A 13,879-nucleotide genomic window follows, 5' to 3' on the forward strand; every position below is an offset into this window, starting at 1 on the left:
CTGCACTGCCATTTAATAAGATCATGGCTGTACACCTTTCCTGCTTTCTCTCCATACCCCTTGACCCCTTTGGCCGTAAGGGCCATATCTAACTCCCTTTTGAATATATCTAACGAACTGACCTCAACAACTTTCTGCTGTAGAAAATTCCACAGGTTAAACTCTGAGTGAAGAGGTTTCTCCTCATCTCGGTCCTAAATTCTTAGACTGTGACCCCTGGTTCTGGAACTCCCCAGCAACGGGAACATTCTACCTGTCTCATCCCGTCAGAAATGTATATGTTTCTATGAGATCCCATCTCCTTCTTCTAAACTCCAGTGGATACAAGCCCAGTTGATCCAGTCTCTCTTCATATGTCAGTCCTGCCATCCCGGGAATCAATCTGGTGAACCTTCGCTGTACTCCCTCAATAGCAAGAACGTCCTTCCTCAGATTAGGAGACCAAAACTGAACACAATATTCCAGGTGTGGCCTCACCAAGGCTCTGTACAACTGCAGTAAGACGACCTCCTTGCTCATATATTCAAATTCTCTAGCGATGAAGGCCAACATGCCATTTGCCTTCTTCACCACCTACTGTACCTGCATGCCAAACTTCAATGATTGATGTACCATGACACCCAGGTCCCGTTGCACCTTCCCTTTTCCGAATCTGTCACCATTCAGATAATCTGTCTTCCTGTTTTTGCCACCAAAGTGGATAACCTCAGACTTAGCCACAATATACTGCATCTGCCATGCATTTGCCCACTCACCTAACCTGTCCAAGGTCACCCTGCAGCCTCTTAGCATCCTCCTCACAGCTCACACCGCCACCCAGCTTAGTGTCATCTGCAAACTTGGAGATATTACATTCAATTTCTTCATCTAAATCATTGATGTATATTGTAAATAGCTGGGGTCCCAGCACTGAGCCCTGCGGCACCCCACTGGACACTGCCTGCCATTCTGAAAAGGACCCGTTTATTCCGACTCTCTGCTTCCTGTCTGCCAACCAGTTCTCTATCCACGTCAATACATTACCCTCAATAGCATTTGCTTTAATTTTGCACACTAATCTTTTGTGTGGGACTTTGTCAAAAGACTTTTGAAAGTCCAAATACACCACATCCACTGGTTCTCCCTTGTCCGCTCTACTAGTTACATCCTCAAAAAATTCTCGAAGATTTGTCAAGCATGATTTCCCTTTTATAAATCCATGCTGACTTGGACTGATCCTGTCACTGCTTTCCAAATGCGCTGCTCTTTCATCTTTAATAATTGATTCCAATATTTTCCCCACCACCGATGTCAGGCTAAGTGGTCTATAATTCCCTGTGTTCTCTCTCCCTCCTTTTTTTAAAAAGTGGGTTACATTAGCTACCCTCCAGTCCATAGGAACTGATCCAGAGTCAATAGAATATTGGAAAATGATCACCAATGCATCCAGTATTTCTAGGGCCACTTCCTTAAGTACTCTGGGATGCAGACTATCAGGCCCTGGGGATTTATCCGCCTTCAATCCCATCGATTGCCCTAACACAATTTCCTGACTAATAAGGATTTCCTTCAGTTCCTCCTTTTTGCTAGACCCTCGGACCCCTAGTATTTCCGGAAGGTTATTTGTGTCTTCCTTAGTGAAGACAGATCCAAAGTATTTGTTCAATTGGTCTGCCATTTCTTTGTTCCCCATTATAAATTCACCTGATTCTGTCTGCAAAGGACCTACGTTGGTCTTCACTAATCTTTTTCTCTTCACATATATATAGAAGGTTTTGCAGTCAGTTTTTATGTTCCCTGCAAGCTTCCTCTCGTAATCTATTTTCCCCCTCCTAATTAGACTCTTTGTCCTCCTCTGCTGAATTCTAAATTTCTCCCAGTCCTCAGGTTTGCTGCTTTTTCTGGCCAATTTATATGCCTCTTGCTTGGATTTAACACTATCCCTAATTTCCCTTGTTAGCCACGGTTGAGCTACCTTCCCCATTTTATTTTTACTGCAAACAGGGATGTACAATTGTTGAAGTTCATCGATGTAATCTATAAATGTCTGCCATTGCCTATCCACTGTCAACCCTTTAAGTATCATTTGCCAGTCTATCCTAGCCAGTTCACGTCTCATGCCGTCGAAGTTACCTTTCCTTAAGTTCAGGACCCTAGTCTCTGAATTAACACTGTCACTCTTCATCTTAGTAAATAATTCTCCCATATTATGGTCACTCTTCCCCAGGGGGCCTCGCACAACAAGATTGCTAATTAGTCCACTGTCATTACACATCACCCAGTCTAGGATGGCCAGCTCTATAGTTGGTTCCTCGACATATTGGTCTGGAAAACCATTCCTGATACACTCCAGGAAACCCTCCTCCACTGCATTGCTACCAGTTTGGTTAGCCCAATCTATATGTAGATTAAAGTCGCCCATGATAACTGCTGTACCTTTATTGCACGCATCCCTACTTTCTTGTTTGATGCCATCCCCAACCTCGCTACTACTGTTTGGTGGTCTGTACACAACTCCCACTAGCGTTTTCTGCCCTTTGGTATTCCGCAGCTCTACCCATACAGATTCCACGTCATCCAAGCTAATGTCCTTTCTTACTATTGCGTTAATTTCCACTTTAACCAGCAATGCCACCCCACCTCCTTTTCCTTTCTGTCTATCCTTCCTAAATGTTGAATACCCCTGGATGTTGAGTTCCCAGCCTTGGTCACCCTGGAGTCATGTCTCCATAATCCCAATTATATCATAATTGTTAATATCTGCCTGCACAGTTAATTCATCCACCTTATTATGAATACTCCTTGCATTGAGGCACAGAGCCTTCAGGCTTGTCTTTTTAACACTCTTTGTCCCTTTAGAATTTTGCTATAATGTGGCCCTTTTTGATTTTTGCCTTGGGTTTCTCTGCCCTCCACTTTTACTATTGTCCTTGGTATTATTTGCTCCTGCCCCCATTTTATTTCCTTCTGTCTCCCTGCATAAGTTCCCCCTGCCACATTAGTTTAACCCCTCCCCAACAGCAAACACTCCCCCTAGGACATTGATTCCGGTCATGTCCAGGTGCAGACCATCCGGTTTGTACTGGTCCCACCTCCGCCAGAACCGGTTCCAATGGCCCAGGAATTTGAATCCCTCTCTCTTGCACCACTCCTCAAGCCACATATTCATCTTAGCTATCCTGCTATTTCTACTCTGACTAGCACGTGGCACTGGTAGCAATCCTGAGATTACGACCTTTGAGGTCCTACTTTTTAATTTAACTCCTAGCTCCCTAAATCCAGCTTGTAGGACCTCATCTCACTTTTTACCTATATCGTTGGTACCTATATGCACCACGACAACTGGCTGTTCACCCTCCCCCTCCAGAATGCCCTGCAGCCGCTCCAAGATATCCTTGACCCTTGCACCATGGAGGCAACATACCATCCTGGAGTCTCGGTTGCGACCGCAGAAACGCCTATCTATCCCCCTTACAATAGAATCCCCTACCACTATAGCTCTCCTACTCTTTTCTTGCCTTCCTATGCAGCAGAGCCACCCATGATGCCATGAACTTGGCTGCTGCTGCCTTCCCCTGGTGAGCCATCTCCCCCAACAATATCCAAAGTAGTATATCTGTTTTGGAGAGTGATGACCGCAGGAGACTCCTGCACTGCCTTCCTACTCCTGCTCTGCCTGATGGTCACCCGTTCCCTATCTGCCTTTGTAACCGTAGCCTGCAGTGTGACCAACTCACTGAACGTGCTATCCACGACATCCTCAGCATCGCTCATGCTCCAGAGTGAATCCATCTGCAGTTCCAGTGCTGTCAAGCGGTCTAACAAGAGCTGCAGCTGGATACATTTCCTGCACACATAGTTGTCAGGGACACGGGAAGCATCCTGATTTCCCACATGGCACAGGAGGAGCATAGAAAATAGGTGCAGGAATAGGCCATTCGGCCCTTCGAGCCTGCACCACCATTCAATAAGATCATGGCTGATCATTCCCTCAGTACCCCTTTCCTGCTTTCTCTCCATACCCCTTGATCCCTTTAGCCATAAGCACCATATCTAACTCCCTCTTGAATATATCCAATGAACTGGCATCCACAACTCTCTGCGGCAGGGAATTCCACAGGTTAACAACTCTCTGAGTGAAGAAGTTTCTCCTCATCTCAGTCCTAAATGGTCTACCCCTTATCCTAAGACTGTGACCCCTGGTTCTGGACTGCCCCAACATCGGGAACAATCTACCCGCATCTAACCTGTCCCGTCCCGTCAGAATCTTGAATGTTTCTATGTGATCCCCTCTCATCCTTCTAAACTCCAATGTATAAAGGCCCAGTTGATCCAGTCTCTCCTCATATGTCAGTCCTGCCATCCCTGGAATCAGTCTGAACCTTTGCTGCACTCCCTCAATATAAAGAACGTCCTTCCTCAGATTAGGAGACCAAAACTGAACACAATATTCCAGGTGAGGCCTCACCAAGACCCTGTACAACTGTAGTAAGACCTCCCTGCTCTTATACTCAAATCCCCTATGAAGGCCAACATATATTTTGCCGCCTTTACCTCCAACTTTCAATGACTGATGAACCATGACACCCAGGTCTCGTTGCGCCTCTCCTTTTCCTAATCTGCCACCATTCAGATAATATTCTGTCTTCGCGTTTTTTCCCCCAAAGTGGATAACCTCACATTTATCCACATTATTCTGCATCTACCATGAATTTGTCCACTCCCCTAACCTGTGCAAGTCACCCTGCAGCCTCTTAGCATCCCCCTCACAGCTCACCGCCACCCAGTTTAGTGTCATCTGCAAACATGGAGATATTACACTCAATTACTTCATCCAAATCCTTGATGTATATTGTAAAGAGCTGGGGTCCCAGCACTGAGCCCTGCGTCACTCTACTAGTCACTGCCTGCCATTCTGAAAATGACCCATTTATCCCGACTCTCTGCTTCCTATCTGCCAACCAGTTCTCTATCCACGTCAGTACATTACCCCCAATACCATGCGCTTTGATTTTGCACACCAATCTCCTGTGTGGGATCTTGTCAAAAGCCTTTTGAAAGTCCAAATGCACCACATCCATTGGTTCTCCCTTGTCCACTCTACTCGTTACATCCTCAAAAAATTCCAGACGATTTGTCAAGCATGATTTCCCATGACATGGGTCTGGGCTCTACCCTTAACTTTACCCTTGACTTTACCCTTAAAATAACCTAATTTGGCAACAATGAAGGTTTCTTACTGACAAGATAAGGAAAAAAGAAAAACTACTCACCAATCAGCCAGCCAATCACTTATCCTCTTGGCTGTGATGTCACACTTCATTTTCTTTTCCTCACAGGTCAGGGAGTCAGCACTGGTGGGGAAAACAAGACAAAGCAACACCTCACGCTCCCACTTGCCCGGATTCTCCCACTTACCAAACTCTTACCTTTGCACTCTGAGCTGCTGCTGCACTCAGACCCTAAACATAATGAGAGAGGAAATATTAAGGGGCTTAGCAGATTTGAAAGTAGATAAATCCCCAGGTCCAGATTAAATGTATCCCAGGCTGTTAAGAGAAGCAAAAGAGGAAATAGCAGAGGCTCTGACCTTCATTTTCCAATCCTCTCTGGCTAAAGGTGTGGTACTGGGGGATTGCTAACGTACCTTTGTTTAAAAAGGGAGAAAGGGATAATTACAGGCCCGTCAGCCTAACCTCGGTGGTGGGAAAATTATTGGAAAAAATTCTGAGGGACAGGATAAATCTTTATTTAGAAAGACACAGATTAATCAAGGACAGTCAGCACGGATTTGTTAAGGGAAGGTTGTGTCTGACTAACTTGATTACATTTTTTGAGATAACCAGGCGGGTCGATGAGGGTAGTGCGTATGATGTAGTCTATATGGATTTTAGCAAGGCTTTGATAAGGTCCCACATGGCAGACTGGTCACGAAACTAAAAGCCCATGGGATCCAGGGCAAAGTGGCTAGTTGGATCCAAAATTGGCTCAGAGGCAGCAAGCAAAGGGTAATTGTTGATGGATGTTTTTGTGACTAGAAGGCTGTTTCCAGTGGGGTCCCCTAGGGCTCAGTGCTGGGTCCCTTGCTTTTTGTGGTATATATCAATGATTTAGACTTGAATGTAGGCGGTATGATTAAGAAGTTTGCAGATGATACTAAAATCGGCTGTGTGGTTGATAATGAAGCAGAAAGCTGTAGGCTGCAGGAAGATATGAATGTACTGGTCAGGTGGGCAGAACAGTGGCAAATGGAATTCAATCCGGAGAAGTGTGAGGTAATGCATTTGGGGAGGGCTAACAAGGCATGGGAATACACATTAAATGGTACGACACTGAGAAGTGAGAAGTTAAGAAGGCATATGGGATACTTGTCTTTATTAGCCGAGACATAAAAGAGCAGGGAGGTTATGTTTGAACTGTATAAAACACTAGTTAGGCCACAGCTAGAGTACTGCATGCAGTTCTAGTCACCACATGACAGGAAAGATGTGATTGCACCAGAGAGGGTACAGAGGAGATTTACGAGGATGTTGCCTGGACTGGAGAATTTTAACTATGAGGAAAGATTGGATAGGCTGGGGTTGTTTTTATTTGGAACAGAGGAGGCTGAGGGGAGACCTTATTGAGGTGTATAAAATTATGAGGGGCCTGGATAGCGTGGATAGGAAGGACCTATTTTCCTTAGCCGAGGGGGTCAACAATCAGGGGGGCATAGATTTAAAGTAATTGGTAGGAGGATTTGAGGGGAAATTTCTTCACCCAGAGGTTGGTGGGGGTCTGAAACCCTCACCACGTTTAAGAAGTACTTGGATATACACTTGGAAAGTGGGATTAGCCTGGATAGCTGCCTGTTGGCTGGCGCAGACATGATGGGCCGAAATAACACAAGAACATAAGAAATAGGAGCAGGAGTAGACCATACGGCCCCTCGAGCCTGCTTCGCCATTCAATAAGATCATGGCTGATCCGATCATGGACTCAGCTCCACTTCCCCACCCGCTCCCCATAACCCTTTATTCCCTTATCGGTTAAGAAACTGTATCATAGTCTTAAATTTGTTCAATGTCCCAGCTTCCACAGCTCTCTGAGGCAGCAAATTCCACAGATTTACAACCCTCAGAGAAGAAATTCCTCCTCATCTCTGTTTTAAATGGGCGGCCCCTTATTCTAAGATTGTGCCCTCTAGTTCTAGTCTTCCCCCATCAGTGGAAGCATCCTCTCTGCATCCACCCTGTCAAGCCCCCTCATAATCTTATATGTTTCACCTCACGCTCTGTAAACTTCTATGATTAACCTTTCAGGTCGATGACCTTTCACCAGAGCTGGAGAAAGTGCTTTTGAAGTATAATCACTGTTGTAAAGAAGGAAATAGGGAATAAATATTCTGGAACGATTAATCCTCATTGAGGAAAGGAGAATCGAAGATTGACTTCAGTAACTACGCTGCTTAACGCAAGAACCTCTGATCATATAACTTATCAGGATTCCTATAATCCATCCTCCCTGTACAGCGGGTCGATCACAGTAGCAGCTATGCACCTGTTCTAAGCACTGGGAACCGTAGCATATAACACGGGACGGCGCGTACACAGGATGGTATAAACGAGGGATGCTGCGTACATGGGACGGTGCGTACACGTGACGGAGTGTACATGGGATGGTGCGTATACGGGATGGTCCATACACAGGATGGAGTGTACACGGGACGGTCCATACAAAGGACGGTGCATACACGGGACGGTGCGTATGCGGGACGGAGTGTACATGGGATGGTATAGACACGGGATGAAGTGTACACGGGACTGTGTGTACACAGCACGATATAAACACGGGATGGTATAAACACGTGACGGTGTGTACGCGGGGCGGTGTGTACGCGGGACGGTGCATACACGGGACGGTGCATACACGGGACAATATAAACACTGGACGGTGCGAACACTGGACGATGCGAACATGGGATGGTATAATCACAGGAGGGTGCGTACACAGGACAGTGTGTACACGGGACAGTACCAGTATGGGATAGTGTATATACACGGGACATGGGTGCACAGTCCAGCTTGGTGCCGCTCTCCCGAAACCCAGGATTCTGTGTCGAGTGTGCATGTGTGTCCTGCACTTACTCTGTGAGCCAGTGGGGGAGGGAGAGGGAGCTCACACTTGTACAAACCTTTCTACCTTCATCATTGTACTCAATCCAGTATTGCGACTGCCTTAGCTGTACTCCTGGGGGAGGGGGGGGAGCGGTGCGGGGGAGGGGTCAGCAGCTTGGTGGTTCGGGTCGGTAGGAGAATGGGGGGGGCGTTCAGTGGGGGAGGGGGGGGGAGATTCGGTGGGGGGTTTGATGTCGCCCTGTTGCTAACGAGGTGTCAGCTTGGCTCGGGTGGTGGGAGTCGGGAGGCTGTATGTTGAAGGCCCACTATGAACGTGGGCTGAGACTCTCGGCTGGCCCTTCGGTGCGGCACTGAGGGAATGCTGCATGGTCGGAGGTGCCCTGGTGTGTTTCAGATGAGGTATTAAACCTGTCCGCCTGTTCCGTCCGCTGGATGGAAAAGATCCCATGGAACTATTTGAAGAGCAGGGGAATTCTCCTGGGGGCCGGTCAATATTCTTTCCCTAACACCACCAAAAGCAGCGTAACCGGCTGACCACTGACTGCTGCTTCCGCGATCGAGGGAGTAAATTGGCTGCCACAAACAACAATGACTCCACTTCATAAGTCAGTTGGCCTGCCCCCTTCTTTGACTCAGAGTTCATTATTCTCTGACTACGTCGCTGTGAAGTGCCTTGGGGGTGTATTCCTGCATTAACGACGCTCTGTAATGCAAGTGCTAGTTGTTGTTCGCCGGCTGTGATACACAGATGTCTCAAAGACGTGAAGGCACTATATAAACGGCTCTCCCGCCCAGTGACAGACATAGAGTTGGAGCCAAGTGGTTTACATGAATGGGTTTCAGGCAGTAGGAGCCCTGAACTTCCATCAGCTGCACTCAGTGTAAAAGTCCTTCAAATCAACAGACAATCCTTGTGTTAGAAGCGTTTTCAATTCAATCTGCTGGGACCATTAAAATCTAATGACATAAACAAACAACAGACAAAGGCCGTGGAAAGGCAGCTGCAGGGGCTATTGTTGCAGACACTGAACGGGCGGGGGCCTGGAGAGCTGCTCGCACTGATACTCGCTGCAGCCGGAGTGTTTGGGCCGTGTCCTCACAGTGGAACCATTGACCATGAGGCTTATTGCACGTCTCCACTCCATCATTCATCGGCAGTCCCTCGGAATCCAGGAAGGCTTGCTTCCACTCAAAGTGAGTTCTCAGGTGGCCGTACAGTACCGGCCCGGAAATTGGCGTGGTCCCGGCCTGTAAGACCATCAGCAGGTCGGGGCCATTGGAGGGAACAGCGTGCGGCATACCACTGCAGGGAGCAGCGCGTGCTGCTGCAGCAGGGCGACGGCAGCGAAGCCAGGTCGCTGATTGCAGTGCGGGCAGGCACAGCAGGAGGGGCGAAGGAGCAGCAAGAGTTTGTAGAGGGGAGTGACCGGGGCCCAGGAGAGGCGAGGGCCCAGGGGCAGCACAGGCCAGCCCACACTGCGATATGTGTGCGCACTAGGTCCGTGCAGCAGAGCTGGTCTCCAGTCGTCTTGGGTAACCCTTGCCACTGGACCAAGACCTAGCTCTGTCAAGCCCGTGTGGTGGCTGATGTGCAACGGCCACCACACGTTAAAAAAATAAACACACAGGCATCTTCCACCCTTCAGGATGTAGTTCAAGATCTGGAATATTAGGTCCTTCATTGAAACACCTGTGAACTCGTCCCTTTTTGGCGTGGAAGCAGGTCATCCTCGATACGAGGGACTGCCTACGGTGATGATGTATAGTCCAATACGGGAATTACAGTCTCCGTCACAGGTGGGACAGACAGTGGTTGAAGGAAAGGGTGGGTGGGAGTCTGGTTTGCCGCTCGCTCCTTCCGCTGCCTGCGCTTGGTTTCTGCATGTTCTCGGCGACGAGACTCGAGGTGCTCAGCGCCCTCCCGGATGCTCTTCCTCCACTTAGGGTGGTCTTTGGCCAGGGACTCCCAGGTGTCAGTGGGGATGTTGCACTTTATCAAGGAGACTTTGAGGGTGCCCTTGAAACGTTTCCTCTGCCCATCTGGGGCTCGCTTGCCGTGTAGGAGTTCCGAGTAGAGCGGTTGCTTTAGAAGTGGACAATGTGGCCCACCTAACGGAGCTGGTCGAGTGTGGTCAGTGCTTCGATGCTGTTACTGGGCTGGTTGGCCAAGGGCCCTTCAACGTATTAGCACTGTCACATTAGATACGCGATCCTTTATCACGGGGGATTGGCATTCGAAGGGCGACGCTGCTTGGCACTGCCCTCCCCTGTTCCCTTCACAGATGGAACGTAGAGACTTATGAATAGCCTGCAAACCATCCAGGCAATCTCATGGTTGAACAGCATGGTTGTCCGCGCTCTCATGGACAAAAACCTGACTGTCGGGGCTCTCTCATGGTTGAACATCCCAATGTCTGCCCAGGCTGTCTCTGGTGAGAAGCCACCAGCTCCCAGCGAGAGTCAGAGGAAGGAACGAAGACTTACATTTACATAGCGCCTTTCACGACCACCGGACTTCTCAAAGCGCTTTACAGCCAATGAAATACTTTCCTACATCACTGTTGTAATGTGGGAAACACGGCAGCCAATTTGCACACACAGCCATGTGATAATGACCAGATAATCTGTGTTTCTTCTGTTGATTGAGGGATAAATATTGGCCAGGACACCAGGGTAACTCTCCTGCGCTTCGAAATAGTGCCATGGGATCTTTTACGTCCACTTGAGAGGGCAGACGGGGCCTCGGTTTAACATTTCATCTGAACAACAGCACCTCCGACAGTGCAGCACTCCCTCACTACCGCCCCTCCGACAGTGCGGCGCTCCCTCAGTACCACGCTCCCCCGACAGTGTGGCGCTCCCTCAGTACCACCCCTCCGACAGTGCGGCACTGCCTCAGTACTGCCCCTCCAACAGTGCTGCCCCTCCGACAGTGCGGCGCTCCCTCATACTGCCCTTACAACAGTGCAGCACTCCTTCAGTACCGCCCCCGACAGTGCGGCGCTCCCTCAGTACTGCCCCTCCGACAGTGCGGCGCTCCCTCAGTACCGCTCCTCCGACAGTGCGGCGCTCCCTCAGTAACGCCCCTCCGACAGTGCGGCGCTCCCTCAGGTCTGCCCTCCGACAGTGCGGCGCTCCCTCAGTACTGCCCCTCCGACGGTGTGGCGCTCCCTCAGTACCGCCCATCCGACAGTGCGGTGCTCCCTCAGTACCGCCCCTCCGACAGTGCGGCGCTCCCTCAGTACCGCCCCTCCGACACTCCCTCAGTACTGCCCCTCCGACAGTACGGCGCTCCCTCAGTACTGCCCCTCCGTCGGTGTGGCGCTCCCTCAGTACCACCCCTCCGACACTGCGGCGCTCCCTCAGTACTGCCCCTCCGACGGTGTGGCGCTCCCTCAGTACCACCCCTCCGACACTGCAGCACTCCCTCAGTACTGCCCCTCCGACGGTGTGGCGCTCCCTCAGTACCACCCCTCCGACAGTGCGACACTCCCTCAGTACCGCCCCTCCGGCAGTGCGGCGCTCCCTCAGTACTGTCCCTCCGACAGTGCGGCGCTCCCTCAGTACTGTCCCTCCAACAGTGCAGCACTCCCTCAGCACTGCACTGGAGTGTCAGCCTCGATTTATCTGCTCAATTCTCTGGAGTGGGACTTGAACCCACAACCTTCTGACTCCCAGGTGGGTGTGTTGCCCCTGAGCCACGGCTGACAGAACAGGAGGTGGATACAGAGTCTGGAGCTGACCCTTTATATAAGCCCTGCTGTGACAGGGGTAGGATGCCTGGCCTTTAGTCTCGCTTCTCCCAGTCCCGATGTCAGTGCCGTGCGATGCCAGGATGTCACACAGGCCCTGTGCAAAATGGCCGCCCCCCGGGCTGGCTCTAACCAGCAGTCTTCAATTCTAAAACACTGGCGGGCCGAAATCTCCCTCACCTCCATTTGTTCCCCTTATCCCACCTCCCCACCCCAAGGCACTGGACCCTGAGCATTCCTGGGCTGACCCAGTCTGGCCCACGCTATGCGATCTCCCCCAACGCGCCATACTGCAGAATGCCCTAACCTCCGGCCATTCTCTTTGCTCTTCGTTTTTCAGGTGGGACGAGGGAGTTGCCGCACAGCCCACGTCGCAACAGGACGACAACAACAAGCCGAGCCAGCAGGAACGTTAGAAAGGGTAATGTGTTACCCCAGCCACCGCTTTGGGTATTCCTTTGTTTCCATTTTTATTGCTAACTACAACCATCAGTGTGCCACTGAATTTACAAAGCATCTGATTAATCTCCTCTTGGCCCTCCCTCAGTGATCCTGTTCCTGACAACAACATATCTGATTCCCCAACTCAAAAATCACTTCACAGCAATAGAGCTGCTTTTCAAGTAAACCAATGGTTTTGGCATTCTATCTCTCTCTCTCTCCTCTCCTCTCCTCTCCTCTCCTCTCTCTCTCTGTCTCTCTCTCTTTCCTTCTCTCTCTATCTCTCTCTCCTCCTCTCCTCTCTCTCTCTTTCCTTCTCTCTGTATCTCCCCGTATCTCTCCTCCTCTCCTCTCTCTCTCTCTCTCTCTCTCTCTCTCTTTCTCTCTCTTTCCTTCTCTCTGTATCTCCCCGTATCTCTCTCTCTCCTCTCCTCTCCTCTCCTCTCCTCCTCTCCTCTCCTCTCCTCTCTCTCTCTCTCTCTCTCTCTCCTCCCTTCTCTCTGTATCTCCCCTTAGCTCTCTCTCTCGCTTCCCTTCTCTCTGTATCTCCCCGTATCTCTCTCTCACTATCTCCCCGTATCTCTCTCTCTCTCTTCCCTTCTCTCTGTATCTCCCCGTATCTCTCTCTCACTATCTCCCCGTATCTCTCTCTCTTCCCTTCTCTCTGTATCTTCCCGTATCTCTCTCTCTCCTCTCCTCTCCTCTCTCTCTCTCTCTTCCCTTATCTCTGTATCTCCCCGTATCTCTCTCTCTCTTCCCTTCTCTCTCTATCTCCCCGTATCTCTATCTCTTTCTCTTCCCTTCTCTCTGTATCTCCCCGTATCTCTCTCTCTCTCTCTCTCTCTCTTTCCTTCTCTCTTCGCTCTTTCCTTCTCTCTTCTCTTATTCCTTCTTTCTGTATCTCCCCATATCTCTCGCTTTCTCTCTCTAATCTATCTCCCTCACTATTTTCTCTCTCTCTCGTAGACACCTAATTTCTATCTGTGGAGCTCCAATACATCGCTCACATGACGTTGAAGGGTCAGCTGAAGAAATGCGGGTGGGTGGGTTATGGGGGAAAACATTTGAGGTGTGCGTGGACTGTTTAAGAATATTAATTTGAGCTATTATTGATCGAGTGTATTTTAAATCGGCATTGGTCCCAATGAGTCTCAGTCTCTCTCTCTCTCTTTCCCCCTTGACTTTCTCTCTCTCGCTCTCTTTTACTCTATCTTTGCCTCTTTCCATCCTCGCTCTTCTCCCTTTCTCTCTCAGTCTTGCACTATTTCGCTCTTTCTCTGTGATTATGTAAACTGTACATGTACTCACTGGCAAAGAGCAGGTTGGGAGGTAATCTGATTGCTGTTTTTAGGATTCTGAAGAGATTCGATAATGGAGACCGTGATCAGCTGTTTCACCGGGTCCAGAACAGTAGAACCAGAGGACATCGCGTGGGCTTTGTGGCGGAGGGCGGGGGCGGGGGGGGGGGAGAGCGGGGAATTCAAAACCAGTCTTTGGAAACAATAATTCAGTGAGCGAGTGATCAATCTATGGAACAGTGTCTGGGGAGACGGTGGAAGTAGTTAGTGTTGATTCATTCAAATGAAAAGT

The 13,879-nt window shown here is 49.5% G+C and overlaps 1 protein-coding gene across 2 annotated transcripts in view; it reads left to right on the forward strand.

Moving 5' to 3' along the window:
* LOC139234946 (tolloid-like protein 2) overlaps positions 1 to 13,879 on the forward strand; it is a 251,756-nt gene that overhangs the window by 95,343 nt on the left and 142,534 nt on the right. Inside the window, exon 3 of one of the 2 annotated variants that reach the window (XM_070865919.1) lies at positions 12,189 to 12,269. In XM_070865919.1, the coding sequence (XP_070722020.1) occupies positions 12,189 to 12,269 (81 nt within the window). Of the gene's footprint in view, positions 1 to 12,188; positions 12,299 to 13,879 lie in introns of those variants that run through there. The other variant, XM_070865920.1, reaches the window with a different exon arrangement.

Source organism: Pristiophorus japonicus, chromosome 22, assembly GCF_044704955.1.
Source record: "Pristiophorus japonicus isolate sPriJap1 chromosome 22, sPriJap1.hap1, whole genome shotgun sequence".
In the NCBI taxonomy this organism is placed as follows: Eukaryota; Metazoa; Chordata; class Chondrichthyes; family Pristiophoridae; genus Pristiophorus; species Pristiophorus japonicus.